At 42.2% G+C, this 18,605-nt stretch overlaps 1 protein-coding gene across 1 annotated transcript; it reads left to right on the plus strand.

Moving 5' to 3' along the window:
• Positions 1-1,166: 1,166 nt before the first annotated feature.
• LOC310987008 (1-phosphatidylinositol 4,5-bisphosphate phosphodiesterase zeta-1-like) lies at positions 1,167-18,565 on the plus strand (the record flags this gene model as incomplete). The annotated part of the gene is made up of 11 exons (XM_083973146.1): positions 1,167-1,356; positions 4,586-4,787; positions 7,267-7,411; positions 7,753-7,905; positions 9,639-9,824; positions 9,940-10,099; positions 11,079-11,195; positions 12,954-13,126; positions 14,896-15,022; positions 18,076-18,225; positions 18,483-18,565. 11 exons carry the CDS (start codon positions 1,167-1,169, stop codon positions 18,563-18,565), a joined length of 1,686 nt encoding a protein of 561 aa, XP_083829272.1.
• Positions 18,566-18,605: the final 40 nt, after the last annotated feature.

Raw genomic sequence — 18,605 nt, forward strand, 5'->3', positions numbered from 1 at the left:
CACTATGGCAACAACTTTGTGTACTTCCCTAGAGAGCGGCTGAAAAAGTCTGATTGTTTTGAGTATTTTTATTACCTGCTGATTTCTTGTTAAAGTGTTCCTACTACAGAGGGGGCACAGAGACCACTGATATCTGAGGTAGGCTGCTGTTTACATGACTTCTTATTGAGTTTTCAGGTAAAATTAAACAATTCAGTCCCACTGGAGCTACATTCCCTTTTCAGTGAAAATGGTTTACTGGGTGGGAAACATTAGTGTGAGAGACAAATATCTTAAGCAAGATCTATGACTTTTCTTGGGGTTTCAAGGCAGCTATTTTACAAACAACACACCATGTAACAGGGACGTCTTAGCTCAGATACAGTTACTGCAGGTTCTGCATAAAAGGTTAATGAAGATCATCGCAGAGCTGGTTGCTTTGTGTTGCTCACAGTCAGGCGACAGCTGCAGCAGGGGACCGGCCCACTGCAGGGTACTCAGTGACAGCACAGGCATATGTCTGAACTATGAAGGGCTGCAGATCAGAGAGATGAAAGGTATGGGGAGAAAAAGACATGCAAAGCCAGAGAAAGTCACAGACACTTTTGTCTCACTGACTGAGAGGAATGACAAGAAGTGGAGAGGGACTAAAATGGGAAAGCCACATAGAAGCTGCCTTAGTATTTGATATAAGTAAGAGATACGGAGAGGAGGGGGAGGCAGGGATGGAGGGTGGGAGAACTTTGTGCAGAGTGAGCACTGCGACTTCTCTTTTATTCTCTCTCGTGCTGAGTTAAAGTTTTTTTAAAAAGCTGAATTTTAAAGGTGAGCTCAGGTAAATGTTGGGATACATCTAAGGTCTGACATTTCAATTCACTATCCCATGTATCATAGATAGAGGGTGATGTGTAATATCGTCTAGCTCAGGTGACATTGTAAAGAAATATAGGAATTACTTTGAATGGCCCAAAATTCTGCAGTTTTCTTTTCTACACTATCATGGTGGATATCAAGAGTTACAGGAAAACTGGAGACTTAGAACAAATTATTAGTCGTCACAAAATCTTCACAGAATTGCAATTGACAACTTCTTACAAGTTGGAAGTTTCACAAAGAAAACCAAGGAATAACTTCCTAGGATCATTGAAAAGGTATTGAGAGGCTGTAATGAATGTGTGCAGGGCAAGATGAGGAAAAGCAAGGCCCCCTCCTCCAGGAGAGCTGAAATCCAGCATCTATACCAGTGCTACACCTCAGGTCAGGGGACGCTGCCTGCCTGTGATCTCCTAAGGTTCCTCCACATGGAGCAGACTGAACTCACTGCAAATGTGGAGACAGCTGAGAATCTGATTGACAAATATGAGATTGAAGACGCAGGTGAGTGAAGGCAGAACAGTGTGTCCTGTCAGACTGTTTGCTGTCCATTACTATGGGTTATAAATGGCTGTATTATTTAAGAACCAAGGCTTTGTCACATAATAATCTTAATTTAGTTATAACAGAAGTTAAAGTCTGCGCTCCAGTGGTGCCTGCCTGACAAAAATGATGCTCTGTAAGCCCAGAGGCGGGTGGTTTAAATGACGAGGAAGGAAAATGGAGGAATCAGACACGTCAGTGGGCTCATAGACCAGATGTTTTTTTAATGGCCCACTGTACTGTGGGTTAATTTGCACCATCAAGAAAACAGCTAAATATGCTGTAGCAAAACCAAAGACCTCATCTTTTTTAATATGTTATTGTCTTTGCGTAGGAATGGGTTGTGAGAGGCAGTTTTAAGTTCATCTAGCACCTTTTGTATTTCATTATGTTGCACACAACAGATTTATATAATTACCTAAATATAGAGGAAGTGCATGATTTATATTTGGTGTCAAGGATCTGACCTGCAGACCAAGTTGAAGATTATGGTGTGAATGTTTTTGCCTTTCTCTAAAATGCATCATAGCTTTCAAATTCATCCAATTTCTGATCCAAAACTGCTGAACGTAAGCAGGTCCCCAGGATGTAATCTCTGGGTTCAGCCTACCATTAGATGCACAGACAACATAATAGATCTTTTTCACTGCAGACATTTTACCCGTCACAGCAGGAAGAGCGCAGGTGAAAGAAATTCTTCCAATGAGTTCCATCAAGTATCCCAACGAGCCATGACAATGAGCCAGCATGCTCAATGCAGAGACCCAAAAACTAGCTCACCTAAGTGGAATTGATTTCAATGCTACAGACCACACTGGCTGGCTGCTTTTTCTGCTATGGGCTCAGTTACTGGGTGTTTCTTTAAGCAATAGCATAGCCATTGGGAACTTTTTTTTATTATTAGGGAAATTGTAGCTATCATAATAATTACTTCAGGGTTTGGGTTAGTAGATGTGGATTTTAATATCATCAATCAATTAGCATCATATCCAGTGGCGGACTGGCACCAAAAAGAGGCCCTGGCAATTTTGACAGAGAGAGGCCACATTGCCTCTTCTCAGGTCATGGGTGGGGTGGGGTGGGGTGGGGGGGGGGGGGGGGGGGGGATAAGTCCACAGATAAGGGGCGGAGAGGGGGGGTTACTGTAGGTTGCACAGATAAGTCTTAAAATGTGTGCAACACCTTCTCATCACAATCCATGCCATCTAGGCTACAGTAGCCTACACAGATCAGCTGTTATTAAAATCCAACTCATCAACAACAGGATCACGATATTAGACCACCACTCACATTACACAACAAACGATTAATCCACACTCAAACCGAAGCAACAATAATGTTAACTGTACTCAACAAGCTATTATTACAAGGTATAGCCTACAACAGATATGACAGGCAACCTCCTGTGTGTGAGTGTGTGTGCGTGTAAGAAAGAGAGGGGGAGAGAGAGAGAAAGTAGGTAAAACCTGCTAACTGTTAGCTACCTTAGCTCAGGCGTTGGTTTCCGTCAGGTAAAAGCTGCTGTTTATTCCTCAAATGCAGTTAAAAAAGTTGTTGAGCCTCTCCGGTAGTGTTATCCATCACTGCAGTTGAAATATCCGCTAAACTGCTGGACGCAAAATCCGAGGGGGCGTCTGTTTGTTTACAATTCACGAAGGCAACGTAAACGTACCAGAGAATTTCTGGAGTTACGCAATGAGGCAACGTAGCCTCCTTGGCGTAGGCTACAAGTCTAGGGGAACATACTGCCCATGCGCAAATAGCCAGATACACATCGTATGGGCAGGAGAGGCAGAGCAGCTCTGTGCCTCTCTGAAATACAACGAGACAGCGAGTGGCTTCTACAGCCGCCGTGTGTGCGTGCGTGATTGGATGAGTGAGACAACCTACAGTAACCCCCCCTCTCCGCCCCTTAGAATAAGTTTTAATGTTGAAACATGTTAAAGCAGAAGTAAGTGGTCCGGTCGTTTTCGCTAATGCTGCGTTCCAGGCAGGCTTTTGAAATCGTAAATTACAGCTTCAAGTCACAACTTACGACTTAGCGTTCCAGGCAACCCACTCGTGTTTTTCCGACCTGTTTTACCGGTGAAAGTCACTATAACGGCCACTCGTAACTTCCGACCGGTGAACTCGTACCAGATCGAACTGGTACGACTTCACGGTCGGAAAAATACGAGTTTCCTTGAACGCACCATAACAGTCCTCGTCCCTACGTCACCACATTCACGGCGTTCCTTGGCTGCACACACAGCCCTGCATGCCGTTCTCTCTCCTCATTGGATAAAAACTGTAGGATACGATAAATGTTTTCTCCTCGGCTCAGAGCAGAGCAGAGTGACTGACAGACCCGTGTTTCAGACCAAACACTCGATGTAAGTGATTGCTGTCGGAAGATATAACTATTTAAGACTTATATTAACACAAATATAATACTTACTTCTGCTTTAAGAGTTAGTTTTGTGTTAGTCCATGGCATAATTTGCAGCCGCCTATTAACGCAGCCACTCCGCTCCACTTTATCTATCTGGTGGAGCCGCCTGTGGCATTTGCCCACATTGCCCAATGGCCAGTTCGTCCCTGATCATATCAAGTTAACTCATCAAGTCAGTTAGCCTATAAACAAGCAAACAAACACTATTTATGTTGAAATGTATCCTTACCATACAGTCAATGATCTCTGCAAGCAGCGGTGTTGTAATGAGATACCAAGGCAACTAAATTAGCTTGACTATAATTAAAGCTAGCTTGAACATTAATGTTCATGGGATCTGACACGATCTAAGTCACTGACTATGAATGTAAGATAGCACTGGAGTCTACGAAACAAGCTAAATAGTTATCCAATGCTAGGCTACTTACATTTGGCTGTGCACTGACTCCATTTGCTTGTGTGGCACAGACTTGGTGAGCCAGTCCCGGCTGACAAGACGTGATACCCCTTGGACAAATTTATAGATGTAATGCTACTATCTGTTAAAGATTAGCACTATAGCATTGTCATTGTGAACAACTGAACATGTGAATGTACGCAAGCCTATACAAGTTTGCATTTACCTCAAAACAATGCATCTTTACTTATTTTACTAGTTTTAGCATGGTGACACCATGAACAGTGCTCCTGCTTAAAAGTGCTTTGCAGATGGTGAAGGAACTGATACTGTCTCTGATGTTCCCCTTTCTCTTCCTGCAGTCAGAGAAAACAGATCTATGACATTTGAAGGATTCCTGAGGTACATGGAGTCCAAGGACTGCTGCCTGTTTGACCAGACCCACACATCGGTCTACCAAGATTTGGATCAACCTCTCAGCAGCTACTTCATCTCCTCATCACACAACACCTACCTGACTGGAGATCAGCTCGTAGGAAAAAGTCACCTGGATGCCTATGTTTGGTAAGAAAGTAGGTCTTTATCATATTGCAGCACTTGAGGAACACTGCCTCCATGACTCTTCATAGGGGATGTGTTACCTCTGTAACCTGTGAAATTGCACAGGCAGGTGAAGGACTTTTGCAAATTACCCAACATCAGCTCTGCAGTATTCTGGGTATTTGATGAATCTACATGTAGGTCAAAACAAATGATAATTCCAATTTAAAAGTGATTTAGCTCTGATACAGAAATGCCCCTCAACTCTCCATTATCTTTTAGATCTCTCCCTCAAACCTACATGTGTGTTATCTGGATAGTGTGTCTTCTCCTCCCATTTCATTGACCCACTCATGTGCTGAGGCAGACAGTGAAATTGCTGTGGTCCCTTTATGGGACAATGGAGGTGATTACAAAAGGGGCTGATGGCAGCAGAAATGCTGTATTTATGGTCCCTGTGAAAATGCTGAGCGTCCTGGCCGGCTGGTAGAGTGGAGCGCTCCAACCCAACGGCCTGGAAGTTCTGGTTTACTTAGATAATGAAAGAGTCATCTTGAGAGGACAATCAAGTGGCAGGAGGCGACTTTTAAGAATCCCTCAAGCTCACATTAAAAAATCACCTAATTTGTTTTTGTTAAAAAACATGGAAGAAAAATGACAGTATAATTTAAGTACAGTCTTATTGATTATGTTTATTTTCTCCCTAAGCTGGATCCCAACAGTGGGGCGAAACATATAATTGTGAAAGTCTGTGAGTGATTGACTGAGTGATGATAGTTTAAGTTTAGTGATCAAATTTCCAGTGGTTGTTGTTGCCATGTGGTTGAGTTTCCCCAGTGGTGGTTGCTCTTTCAAATTTAATGGGTGTGGGGTGGAGTGTTTATACTGTAGTCTGCAGTGTTGCTGACTTTGTCAGGCAAAAAGTGCTTTGAATTTTGACAACGGGACAGTTTGTGCATGTTTATTGGGCCAAATTACCAATATATCAATTGTAGATTAGCTGCAGGTGGACTTTGCCTGAGCTGTTTTCTGTTTCAGCTTTGCTATTACTGCTGTTTCTCTCCACTCCCTGTTTTGCTCATGTAAGTTTTTTTCTTTATTTTTCACATCAGCCCAGTTTCCATCACCTACACTAAAGTAACATACACCCACCAGCACCACCTATGTGCAGCAGATCTGGTTATTGTGCATGTTATCTGACACTGAAGTCTCTGTGCAGGCATGACCGCAGCATATCCTGCAACCACATGTGAGGTCTCAGGTAACTGAGACAAAGAATAAACCATGTCTTTTTACAAATTTTTACATTCTGTTTGTGTATGTAGTAACTGGACATACAAGACACAGAGACAGCTAACTATGTCCGTAAGTCTTCAGTCTAAAAGCTAAACAAGGTTAACCAGTAGTTTCTACCTCTAGCTCCACACTGTGTGCACTGAGATATGGAAATCAAAAAAAGAAAAAAACAATTTCCTTAATGTTGATCTTGATTTTCTTTATAAATAAAAATAAAACCTAAACAGCCAAAACAAAAATTATTTTAAAAATATTTTAAAATAGATAAAAGTGAGCCTGGATCCTAAAGGCATTCATTCTCTGAATTGCAGCATGCAATCACAACATGATATATGCCTATTCTTTGCTCACAGTATCAGAGGCACACAGCAGTTATACTGTGTAATACACAATTTAGAATGAGACAATCATCATGACATTTTTGTGATTCCAGAGAAAAACACAACTGAGATGAAAGACTACAGTACTGAACAACATCCATAGATGTGTGTGTGCCCTAATTTGAATTTAAAACAGCAATAAACTGGTAGAAAAGGCAGAATTCATATAAAACATAACTATTTCACAGTCAAGATGTTTGGAGTAAAAGGGAGATTCTTTGCATCAAAGTTACAAGATGACATACAATTGTATAGTCATAATTTGCCCCACCTCTGCTGCGGAGGCAAATCGTTTTTGTCCACTGCCAACAGAAAGCAATATCTTGTAAAGCCTGGATATATTCTGTTCAATATAAACTTGTTGATTTTATTTATTCATTTTACCTCTGTTGTAAAGCACTTTGGTGAATGTGGTTGTTTTTAAATGTGCTCCATATCCAAATATGGATTGGATTCGATAAATCACATATTTTATTTTTTGTGTGAAGAAAACACAGAAATGGAAATGTAAGAGCAACACTTTCTCTTGTCAAATTGGGAAAGGATCCAGACAACTCAGGCAGAAGACACTGTTGGAATAGATGATATGATTTTAATATTTATCATAGATTATTGTTTGTTATTAATGCAACATGTTATAATGATGGCTTAATTTGCCAGAAAGCTTTAATAGGTATTGTGTGGAGAAGCCAAATGCCTCACTTTGTGCCTCAACTCTTCACTTTTAATTTCCATCATAAGTGCATATCATAGGCTTGCCACAGCTAAGTGAGTGTGCATGTGTCTCTGCATGTATGTACGGATGTGTGGGTGTGTGTTTGGCACAGTGCTCTGAGGAAAGGCTGTCGCTGTCTGGAGATTGACTGCTGGGATGGGCCAGATATGGAGCCTGTCGTCTACCATGGCTACACCCTGACCACAAAGATATTCTTTAAGGATGTCATCACCACTGTAGCACAGCATGCCTTTGAGGTAACAGAATATATTATGTTACATGACATATATTTCCTAGAGTGGTGCCTCAGGCATCAATCTCAGTGTCCAACCCTGCCTCTCTGGGCTGAGGAAGACCCCACTGAGCTGCACTTGTTCTAATTAATCTCCTAGCATCTCTGATCGTAATGCTTTGCTTGCAAGTTGTCTTTGATTCAGGGCCATTCTCTGTGATATATATGTGTGTGTGTGCGTGGTTGTGCGTGTGTGTGCGTGTGTGTGTGTGTGTCCTCAGAAGCAAACATCAAGGTTGATTCTAATTGTTGGAAATAAGGGTTGAACTCTGACTTTTTTTTTCTGGTGGGGTGGTTTCTTGACAGGTGTCTGCTTACCCAGTGATCCTGTCATTGGAAAACCATTGTTCCCGGGAGCAGCAGGAGGTAATGGCCCACTATCTTATCTCTACTCTGGGGGACAGGCTGCTGAGAGCACCTTTGGATCACCCAACCGCTGGGCACCTCCCAAGCCCAAATGTAAGAATCAGAAGGGAGAGCTTGGCTATCTGAATGGTAGATCAGAGGCAAAATCTGTGTTTCATGTCGGATCAGGGGGTTCAGGCAGGGTGGTGTTTATATGTATTAATCCTCATCGTCTGTCACAGCACAGCAAAACACAGAGAAAATGAGACCTTTTGGTTGCCACGGTGGGCCTCATTAGTCTCTTTCTGAGGCTTCCTTTGCCCGTCTCTCCCACTGGGACGTTGGGGTAGATGGACGTCGGCAAGGCTCTTTAATCTTTAATCATTAGATTCACAAAATCCAACGTGATGTAGTTGATCTTGAGAAGTGTCCGTCATTTCAAACATGCTGAGGCACTTGACCTGATTGTTCAATTAGAATGAACCTGCTCTGGTTCTCCACTGAAAACATCTACAGTACATCAACCCATGACCGAGCAGCCGGCCTGAAAGATGCAGACACAGTCACTCCAGTCTATTGAATATGACAAGGAGGATGAAGGGTTTTTCTGTCTGTGTGGATCAATGCGTGCTGTCTCCTCGCTGGAGTTTCTTTGCTGCCTCTGAGTTCTACTGCTTTGGAATTTACTGCAAAATAAGAGGAGTTATGTTTTATCCTGAGTGTGCATATAAGATTATTTTTTCCCCCATATCGCCCATATCTTCTCTTTTTTTTTATCTCTGTGACTCAGGAAGAGTGGGCTCATGTAGGAGCCTCAGCGGTAATGGTTTAATCTTCACTATTAACCCCGAGCAACTCACTGAATCAATGTTCATGTGTCACATCCATGCCACTTCATACCCAAGTTGCCATCCAATTATGAAAGCGGAACCAATATGGAAAGCCCAGAGTTCTTTATTACTTTATAACCCCCTCTAACCAGTTGGAGCAGAGGTTGGAAGTGTGTTCACCGAGTTGTCAAAACCACAGGAAGGATGAAAAACCTAACTGTCTTCCCTCTATTTATTCTTAGTGTTATTATGGGTTTAGAATAGTCCTTAGTTTGTTTACAAGTTATTACTTTACTTATTTTTTTTATTATCAACATGAGGCCAAATTCTCCACAAGGACCTCATATGATATCTAAATTACATCGATAGAAGCAAAGCCTCTACTCTAGCTCCCCAGACTGTACAATTTTGTGTAAAGGCAGAGTAAAATGAGAGAGTTCTGTGCCAAAGGAAGCACTGAAGCTTGTAATTTTCATATGACATGGGCTTTTACAGGTTTTTAATGGTGGCAGATCTGTAATTTTTTTTGCATATTTTTTCCTGTGCATACAGTACAGTACGTTTGGCACCGACTGCGTGACGTCCTGTCGTGTGACTCCCCACAGAGCTACTTCCAAATTCGAGACTATCATGTTTTTTTTTTTCCTTTAGCGTATCACAGCTCATCTGCACAGACAGATCTGTGGAGTTCTGACAGATCTGGAGCTGGGCTGGTGAGATGTAGCAGCAGATGTGTGTTTCAGTGATTTGGCTCACCTGCTGCTCTCTGATTCTTTATGATACCTGGCTGTGTGATGTTGATGTGTCTACTGAGGAATAGGCTCTTTGTGACAAATCATAGAGAGGGTAGTTTGTGCAGATGGAGCGTTTTGAAGTTGGAATCCTAAGTTTAAGGATGCAGATACAGCGACAGTTCAGAGTTTACTGAACTGACATTTCAGTTAAGTGGATTAATGGGTTCGGTGCATTCGGTCATACACTGATACATAACATGATGTATATTTGTGGGGATGCCAGGACTTGAAGTATAAAATCCTCATCAAGAATAAAAAGCTGAAGCCTCAGGTGAAGGCAGAGGAGGCTTCAGGGACAGAGGAGAGTGTAGACGAGGGTGAGGAAGATGAGGAGGAGGATGAGGATGAGGAGGACCTTCAAACCAAAGCGAAGTTCTGGTCTCCCAGCAAGGCAGGCTCAAAGAAGGAAGTAAGTCAGGGCAAGAACAGTCTGAAGCGCATTTTAAATGAGAACAAGGAGATAAAGCTGCTTCTCTTCGGTTTGTCTTCCTCTCCTCTTACAATGTAACGAGTAGAAGAAGAAGAAGAAGAAGAAGGTGGTGGTGGCCGAGGCTTTATCCGACCTGGTCATATACACCAGGTCTGTCAAGTTCGTCAGCTTCTCCCACTCGAAGGATAATCAGAACCACTATGAGAACACGTCTATGGCAGAGAAGAAAGCTCGCAAGCTAGCAAAAGCCTCAGGTAAAATTTCATTTATTGATTTGAAATCATGAGAGAAGTGAAGCCAATAGAAGCTGGATTATGAAATAGTAAAAGTACTGTATATAATTAATTGCACATATTACATTACATATTAAATATAATTGTGATGAGCCAAGAAGATCTGCATGATTTATAGATTTGTTGAGCTCAAAGAGGTGGTCCCTGTAGATCATCTTTAGATAAAAAAAAATGCAATTATACCCAAGGCTGTAAACCTCTTTAATAGCAAAAAGTGTATTAAACATGACATATGCGGCATAGAGGATTGCTTGTTAGGGAATAAAGCACAACAGCACAAACCCAAAGATGCGTTCAGGGAGTGAAAAGAGCCCACAGAGGGTTGAATCAACTGATAATCACTTAAACTGTCATCATGCTACTGTGCAGCATTATATTGGAGAAACAGAGTGATGTCGAGAAATGAAATCTGTATCTGCTGAGGAGAAATTACACTTTCCAGACACATAGAAATGTTATGAGCTGGCTGGCTGGCTTGGCTGCCAGGCACCATGAACAGCTTCACTGACTGTGAAGCCGTAAAAAAAAAAAAAAACCTTGTAGTGTCTTGTCATTGTCACTCCCCACAGGCAAATGACACAGCTATGGTGCGATCACAGGCTGTGGCTGCGTGCAAAGTTTTTTTCTAGTCAATCCAGAATGAGGGAAATTATTCATGAAAAAAAATCCACTTCACACTAAACTGAAAACTAATTTTCTTTTTCAAGATTATGTTAATGCGCTAGATAAAAGCAACTCAATGTAGTCAAGAAAGCAGAAAGCAAAGAATCATATCTGTGCTGTTAGGAATCTACATTGACTAATTGGAAAATTACAATCCTGTAACAATGCTATTCTATAACTATATATTATGTTTCACCTTGTCGCTGCTGCAGTCATGTAAATAAAACCTGTGAAGTTTAAATCACTAACTTCCTCATCTGTGTGTTGACCATCTCAGGTGCAGACTTTGTTCGCCATAACCAGAAGTTCCTCAGCAGAATCTACCCAGCAGGCTCCAGGACGTCTTCATCCAATTACAACCCTCAGGAATTTTGGAATGTTGGTTCCCAGCTCGGTGAGTCAGACACCACATAACGCAGTCTGCAAGTAAAGATAAGATATAGATTACATTTCATACACACACTCATGCGTTTATATTATGTACACACATTCATTCAGGAATTTAAAATGAATTTTATAACTTAGCAAACACTACTGAGTACCACGTCTTTACAAGTTTACAGGTGGCAATGTTACCTGATATACAGTTATGGAGGATGGTCAGAGTCACAGAAATGCTCAGTAAATGCACCAAAAATAAATTAACCCATTATGTTTTGGGTATATGTGTGTATATGTAATTTAAATGGTGAAAAATGGGAGGAGGGAAAAGTTACAAAATGTCTTAATTGGTTATAAATATTGTCACAGCCTGGCTCTTACAGCCATGAAGAAGGAGGGAGACGCACCGTGGTCAGAATTAAAGAAGTATAGTATTTTTTTTATGCATATGCTAAATAAAGCTATAAAATAATGTGTAACAAATATCCATACAAGAAGAAAATGAAAGAAAACATGTTAAATGATTTGTATAATAAACAAGTTAGATATCTTGTTTTCTTATCTCCAATGCTTTCTCCTAATAACGAGCTAGTCTAAAAGTTTCCCATCTAATTTTGTAAACTTTGTTTGTAGTATTTTTCTTTTTGGATTTGTGTTCAATCAATTTCAACAGGAATCAAAATGTTCTCAGTGTACACAACCCATTACAGGTTTTGAGACAGAGCAGTCTGGAAACTTGTATTGTCAAACTTCAAAGGGAAGGACCTGACCAAACGTCCTGTCGATTAGCAGAGAAAAGAACATTTCATTCCAGTCCACGGCCTGACCACCTCATCTGTGTTTTCCCTGGAGCAAGTCCTCTCCTGGTCCTTATCACAACTTTTCTAAATCGATTTGTACCCGCCTAAAAGTGCTTTTTTTTTTTCCATCTTTAAACTACATCCTTGTATGGGTCACAGCTTAGTTTTTTTCCCACACAGTTAACTCCATATCACACACCTGCATTGCATCAGCAATGACCAAGACAAATGTGAGCTATGCTTCAGCAGTCATACATAAACATGATGTCCTCAAACTCCCTGGAAATGTGTGATTCACCCGTGAGCAGAAGTCGCTACCTTGCTCTGTGTGGCGCTGTCTGGGCCAGCTCTTGTCACTCTGCCTGTCTTACACGTCCTCTTCATCCGCCACCATCACTCAGCCAGCCAGCCACCGACTCTGACGTGGAGCCGCTCTGATCGCTGAGCAGACTGTGTACGTGCTGTGGTGGCAGCTGTGCAGATGGTGATCGGCACTTCTCACAGTTGCAGGAGACTGTGGTACAAAGCAGCAGCCTTGATGGATCAGTTACAGTTAGATGAGCAGATTCACTGTGCCCCTGAGAAACACATGAGGAGAATATGAAAGGTTGTATTGCAGCATCTATCTGTTTGGACAAAATTGAATATAAAAAAAAAATGTTATTACACCATAATTAAAAGCTATGAATGCAGTTCAGCTACACAGCACACATGCCAACGCAGAGTGAGCTTTGCACTGCAGAAAAATCACACCACACACACTGTACTCCTTGCACATTTGGTGAGTGTGAATGTGTTCTGTAAATTGTTTTTAGAAAATGGAAGGTATACAGAGAGATCATCTCATGCAGCTCATTTTATTTTAACAAGCTTCAGGCGTTCTCAATTTTGTTCAATGTTTTTTGCCATTGCTCTGTGGTTCCTGGTTTTCATTGTTTTAACTCTGCTGTCCCAACTCTGGTGTTTTGCAGTGGCTCTCAATTACCAGTCTCTGGGATTGCCTATGGACCTTAATGGTGGCCGTTTCCAGGACAACGGGGGCTGTGGGTACGTCCTGAAGCCGGCGGTGCTCATGTCCAGTCCGAGCAGCTTTGATCCTGGATGTAGCCAGCACAGGTTCAGTCCCACACACCTGCTGCTCAAGGTACAGCTACGGAGCCCCGGACGCTGAATAATCAACTCTGGGTGGATTTATGGTTTTAGGTGTAATGTTAGAGGACTCTGTCTGGGTGTGTGCTCTTGTGTGCATGTATGCATGTGTCTATGCTTCACAATCTAGGGCATTGTGCGGTGAAGCTCCTCTCACTCTTTGCCTCCAGATAAATGCCGGATGCTGCGAACCAACTATGATGTAAAGCTCCCTGAGAGTGTCTGCGTTTAATTAGATTATCTCCCTCAGAAAGTAAAGGGAGAGGAGCAGGAGGGGGCTCTAATGCAATTAGACCCTGGGTCCAATTAATAAATCATCCCTTTTCCATTATTTTAAGCATCTTGGGGCACAGTAATGGCAGAACTTAAAGGTACAGTATCTAAGTCATAGGAGAGTCAAAGTCAGTAGTCATCTTTATAGTGTTTGTATAAGCTCTACAGTCAACACATGAGTCCAATTACAGAGATTTGCTCGTGTGTAGAACAGAGTGGTGGGAGTCAGAGATATCTGGGGCTTTGTACAGCAAAGACAATTGTGGAATTGCCTGGGATCACATGGGAATCACACAGACTCACTGCAGAGGAGGGAGACGACTACAAGAGCTAGGTGTCATCCAAGTTGAAATTGAATCCCTCTCAGACAACTAGAAGCATGCGGAGTGCTACAGCCTCATAGTTTTTTTTTCTTTTTTTTGTTTGTCAAGGTGCAACATGGCCTGAGTATCCAGACCAACAGGGATATTGTTGTTATGATTTCCACGTCTATCCATTGTATTGGATGGTGTCAGAAAACTCAAATTGCAAAAGCTGAGCAAATGGCAGCAAAGTTGTTTGATGCCTAAACTGACGGCTTCATACGTTTCAGCTGGATCCTGTCGTTGATCTTGGTTTATTTTCCTCAGCTGACTTCACCACGCTAAATGCAGCCAATTGTAACTTGCTTTTTAAAGTCTGCTACAATTCATGTCTCTGCTGTACCTCTGATGAGGGGAATCTTGATCAGACAACCCTTCATGGAAATGTATAGACTGTTGCAAGTTAAAAGCACATCAGACATTGTCTTCTAATAGAGTATGTACACACAAACTGTAGATCTCCTCAGCACACTGCATGAAATATAAATGTGGTGTGTTCTGTTTTTGGATGCCCTGGGAAAAAACCCAAACTTTATTTATTCAAATCATCACTGTGTTATTTGATCACTTCAGGGAAAACCCTGCAATCTTGCCTCAGCTTTCAACTCAGTGGCAATCAGAGTCATGAGTAGCATTCACTGTTGTTACTAAGGTAGGGTCGGTTTTCAATTTTTTAAAGATTAAATTATTCATCTGCTCAGGAAAACAATATTTCCCCTTGAGCTTTCATCAGACTATTTAGCATAAAACTGTCAACTATAAACAATGGTCTGTTTTCAAACCTTTATGAATTGAGGACTCCAAACAGCTATCTATGCACTCAGAAATACAGACCCTTGTTGTTATGAAGGAGAATAATGCAGAGTGTTTGGTTGCATGACTTTTAGAGAGGAAAGGGACTGTAATTTCGGGCCAGACACTGTAAAGCTCCATCAGTGCCAAGCGGCGCATGTCATGATAAGTACAAGCAGGTTTGTCTTTGATCAGGGCCAGGGTAGGGGAGGCTCAATGTGAGAGGACTGCAGATAAGCCTGCCTCTCTCCACACTGGTGTAATTACAACACTCCTCTCCTCTTCTCTCCACTCCTCTGTTTCCCTCCTCCTGTGTGACTCTCAATATTACCCTCAGGTCATAAGTGGGTCCAACCTACCCGTCCCTAGGAGTGGCAAAGCTCTGGACCCCTTCGTCAGAGTGGAGATTCATGGGATTTCATCAGACTCCCGCAGAAAAAGCACAAATACCGTCAAAAACAACTGTAAGTACTGCACAGTTATGTTGGAGCATCTCAGACAGCTCGACTGGGTCATGTCTACTTCATCAGACCTGGCTTAACTTCCAATCTAAGATGGTCTTTGTCACATTTAAGTCAGGAGCTGTGAGCTATGTCTGATATTATTATGACGATAGCCACTCACGCTGCTCTGTGGAGCTGTATCAAGAGAAAGCAAAGTGTGACACAAATTAAAATACTGACCTGATGATGAAGCGAGATACAAAGTTGGTCCTGAGGGGGAAATAAATATCAACCAAATTTCAGAGGAATCCAATTCAAAAGTTTTTGAGACGCTTCATTTAAAACCACAAATGTCAACCACATAGTGGCACTAAAGGGGAAGTCATGGGATTGACACCCTCACAGACTCATGTCATGACTAAGAACTTGACCTCTTAGATCAGAAAACATAAAAAGTACAAGCACATCATAGGACAAATTAGACCAGGGGTACTCAAATACATTTGTCGAAGGGCCAGAATTTTTCTTAACAGACACCTTGGGGGCCACACATTCAAATAGGCCTAGATTGAAATTAAATTCACCTTTTTCGTCTAATAATTTAAATATTTTTATTTTACTTGTAAGCACATCATTTTTATTTATACACTTAATGGTGTTTTGTATGATATGAAAAATCTTGACATTATCATATCATAATTTCCATATCATGCTGGAGCTTTACACTGCTGACTTGTATCCTCAGACATGCCCTGTGATTTTCAGTTTAAATATGAAAGGAGGCTGACCATCACAGGACATGTCTGACTCTGTTCTGAGGATACAAGTCATTGGTCCTGAAATGTGTGTTTCTCTTCTATAATACACATTCTACATCTCGGAGGCGACGTCTTTCCACACACAGGCTTCCTTCACCTTTCAAACGAGGCAGAGCTCAGTGGGAAACAGTAGGAGAGACACAGGCCGAAGGAACCGGGGTACAACAGCGGGGGAGAAGCAGGTCGTGCAGCTGTGCACCGCTGACGTGCACGAAAAAACAATTGCGTCTCATCAAATGTGCGCGGCTACGGCTTTTGAGTTGTGAGCGTGCATGACGCGCGGCTACATTGAATGGGTTTGAGCGCGCGCAAAAGACGCTTCATCTGAACGGCCCCCATGCATGATGCACACACAGTTGAACCAAGACGGCGGTGAAAATCACCCACGGGCCACGGCCTTTGCAGACAGGCAGGGAAAACCCTGCAGTCCAGCCCGCTCCCCGAACACTCGCGCATGATGATTTGGGTTCGTCAGCGTTTCTGTATCCCAGTGCAGCGCCTCACAGGCACACAAACGCTACGCGCGTGTTTCCATGTCCCAGCGCTTTGACTTACAGGCGCACGGAGCCCGAGAAATACAGTATACAGTAATATGTAAACTAGTAGAACTCAGTCGTGGGCCTGATTGGAAGGTTCGGCGGGCCGGATGCGGCCCGCGGGCCGCCTATTGAGTACCGCTGAATTAGACCATAGAGTGGAAACCACCTAAACTGGATTGTAGGTAGTTTTCTATGACAGCAGCATTTTGTGGTGTTTTCTTTTACTTCCCTTAAATATATTCCCCAGTAAACTGATGTCTGACTTCTGAAGAAAAATATGCTGATGGGTTTCTTCAACACGTATAAGCGTTTTTCCTTTGAAGAGAAGACTGACATGCACTATTGCTATGACTGGAAACATGGAGCAGTCGCTGCACCCTTAGTGAGGGGCTGCAGTGATTTAAAGCACCAGATGGACCCTCATACATACAGATTTTTCATGTTCAGAAGAAACATAGTCATCACCAACATTCATAACGACCAGGGCTTCTTTATTTATTTCTAATGATGACTATAAAAATGATTTTTAGGACTTACATTTACAGCCTGTAGCCATCATCTGACTTTCAAGTGAGTAAATTAAGCCCTCAGCTGTCAAGTTTTCTGACAGACCTTTCATATTTCACGTGGTGCTCAGCCCTGAACATGCAGCTTGTTTCCTTTGATTTGAACCTGCATTTTCAAAAATGGCAACAAGAAAATGAACTAAAGACCAAAACATGGCATTAAGCGACACAACACCGTGTTGCTGCTGCTTAAATGAGACAAATGGGGGGTGGGGTAGATAGTAAAGTCTCCTGGAGGATGCAGAGTGCTTATGCATGAGCATAAATCATACAATCATTTCACACTATGAAATGGATGAGGTCACTGGTGAATATAAATGCATGTGGATTAAAGAAAGTGTCGAGAGAACAGAAGAACTTTGAATCAGAAATGGGCTATGAATGGCAGCAGAGATGACTCATTGGTCATGTCGCGCTCTCTCCTGAACACTGGACGCAAATAACCCATGTCATTTTTCGTTACCATGACAGAGATATATGATAACTGCTTATTTTTCAGCTGTTAGATGGATGGTCAGGAAATGTTGTTAATATAAAGGACAGCTTGATATAACTTCATTTCCTGACTTTCTGACTTTTCCTCACACCAACTGGTTTCAATTTAAATTTAAATTCTTGCAAAACAAACAATATTCCTGTTAACTGTACCTTTGGTTAGCTGCTAATTTTGCTCTTATTCAACATGAGCCTTTGTCTCTGCGAGCATGCCAGCACGCTCATGTTTGCTTTTGGCTCTAAGCACCAAAGCACAGCCTTCTAGCCATTAGCTAGACTGTGGACTTTTGACCTTGTTCATCAATAAGATGAATAAATGAATAAGTCTTTTACAGCAGAACCAGTGGGTCTCTTACTCTGGGGATGGTACATGTAGCTCCTCTTCTTCTCCATGTCCTCTCCTGTCAAAGGTCCCTTGGCTTCGGAGCACTGTGACTGTTGAACGACATTTTGAATATCACCTCTTAAAACAAGCTTTTTCAGAAGGGCTTGTCTTTAGCTTGTGTCAGCAGTTTGGGCTTTATAATCATTTAACTTTGCGCAATATTTCAAACTTTCAATAATATGTTTTGGCCAGCAGAAACAAGCTTAACAAGACACTAAACCCAAATCAAATCATTTCTTATTGAACCGGTAAACTGTGATTACCTTTCCAGCTCTGAGTCCTCACTGGGATGCTGACATGAACTTTAACATCAGCGTCCCGGAGCTGTGCCTCATCCGCTTCTGTGTCCGAGACCAGACCGGCCTCCTCAGCAGCGAGTTTGTTGCTCAGTACACTCTGCCCTTCACCAGCATGAAGAAAGGTGAGCCACAGCAGTAGACAGAGTGACAGTGAGTGGGGGTGGGGAGTCAAATGGAGAGATAAATTACATGAGGTGACATTGTAGGACCAATTATTATATTTCCCTTCAGTCACCATGTCAGCATTACTTGAAGGTTGGTTTCTGCTCTGTGCTTAAGTTTTTATGGAAATACTCCGATGTATCCATGATGCTCATGTATTTAGCAGCTATACATACGTTTCCTTTCAAGGCCCCCTCCCTTCCTTCTCCTCCTCCAGGCTACCGCTGGGTGCCTCTCCTGTCCCGAGACGGATGCAGCCTGGATCCAGCTTCCCTCTTTGTCTTTGTCTGGTATTCCTAAAAACAGCTCTCCCTATCAGACTCTCTCTCTCTCACACACA

The sequence above is a fragment of the Trachurus trachurus genome (genome assembly GCF_905171665.1).
Source record: "Trachurus trachurus genome assembly, chromosome: 6".
NCBI classification, from domain to species: Eukaryota; Metazoa; Chordata; class Actinopteri; order Carangiformes; family Carangidae; genus Trachurus; species Trachurus trachurus.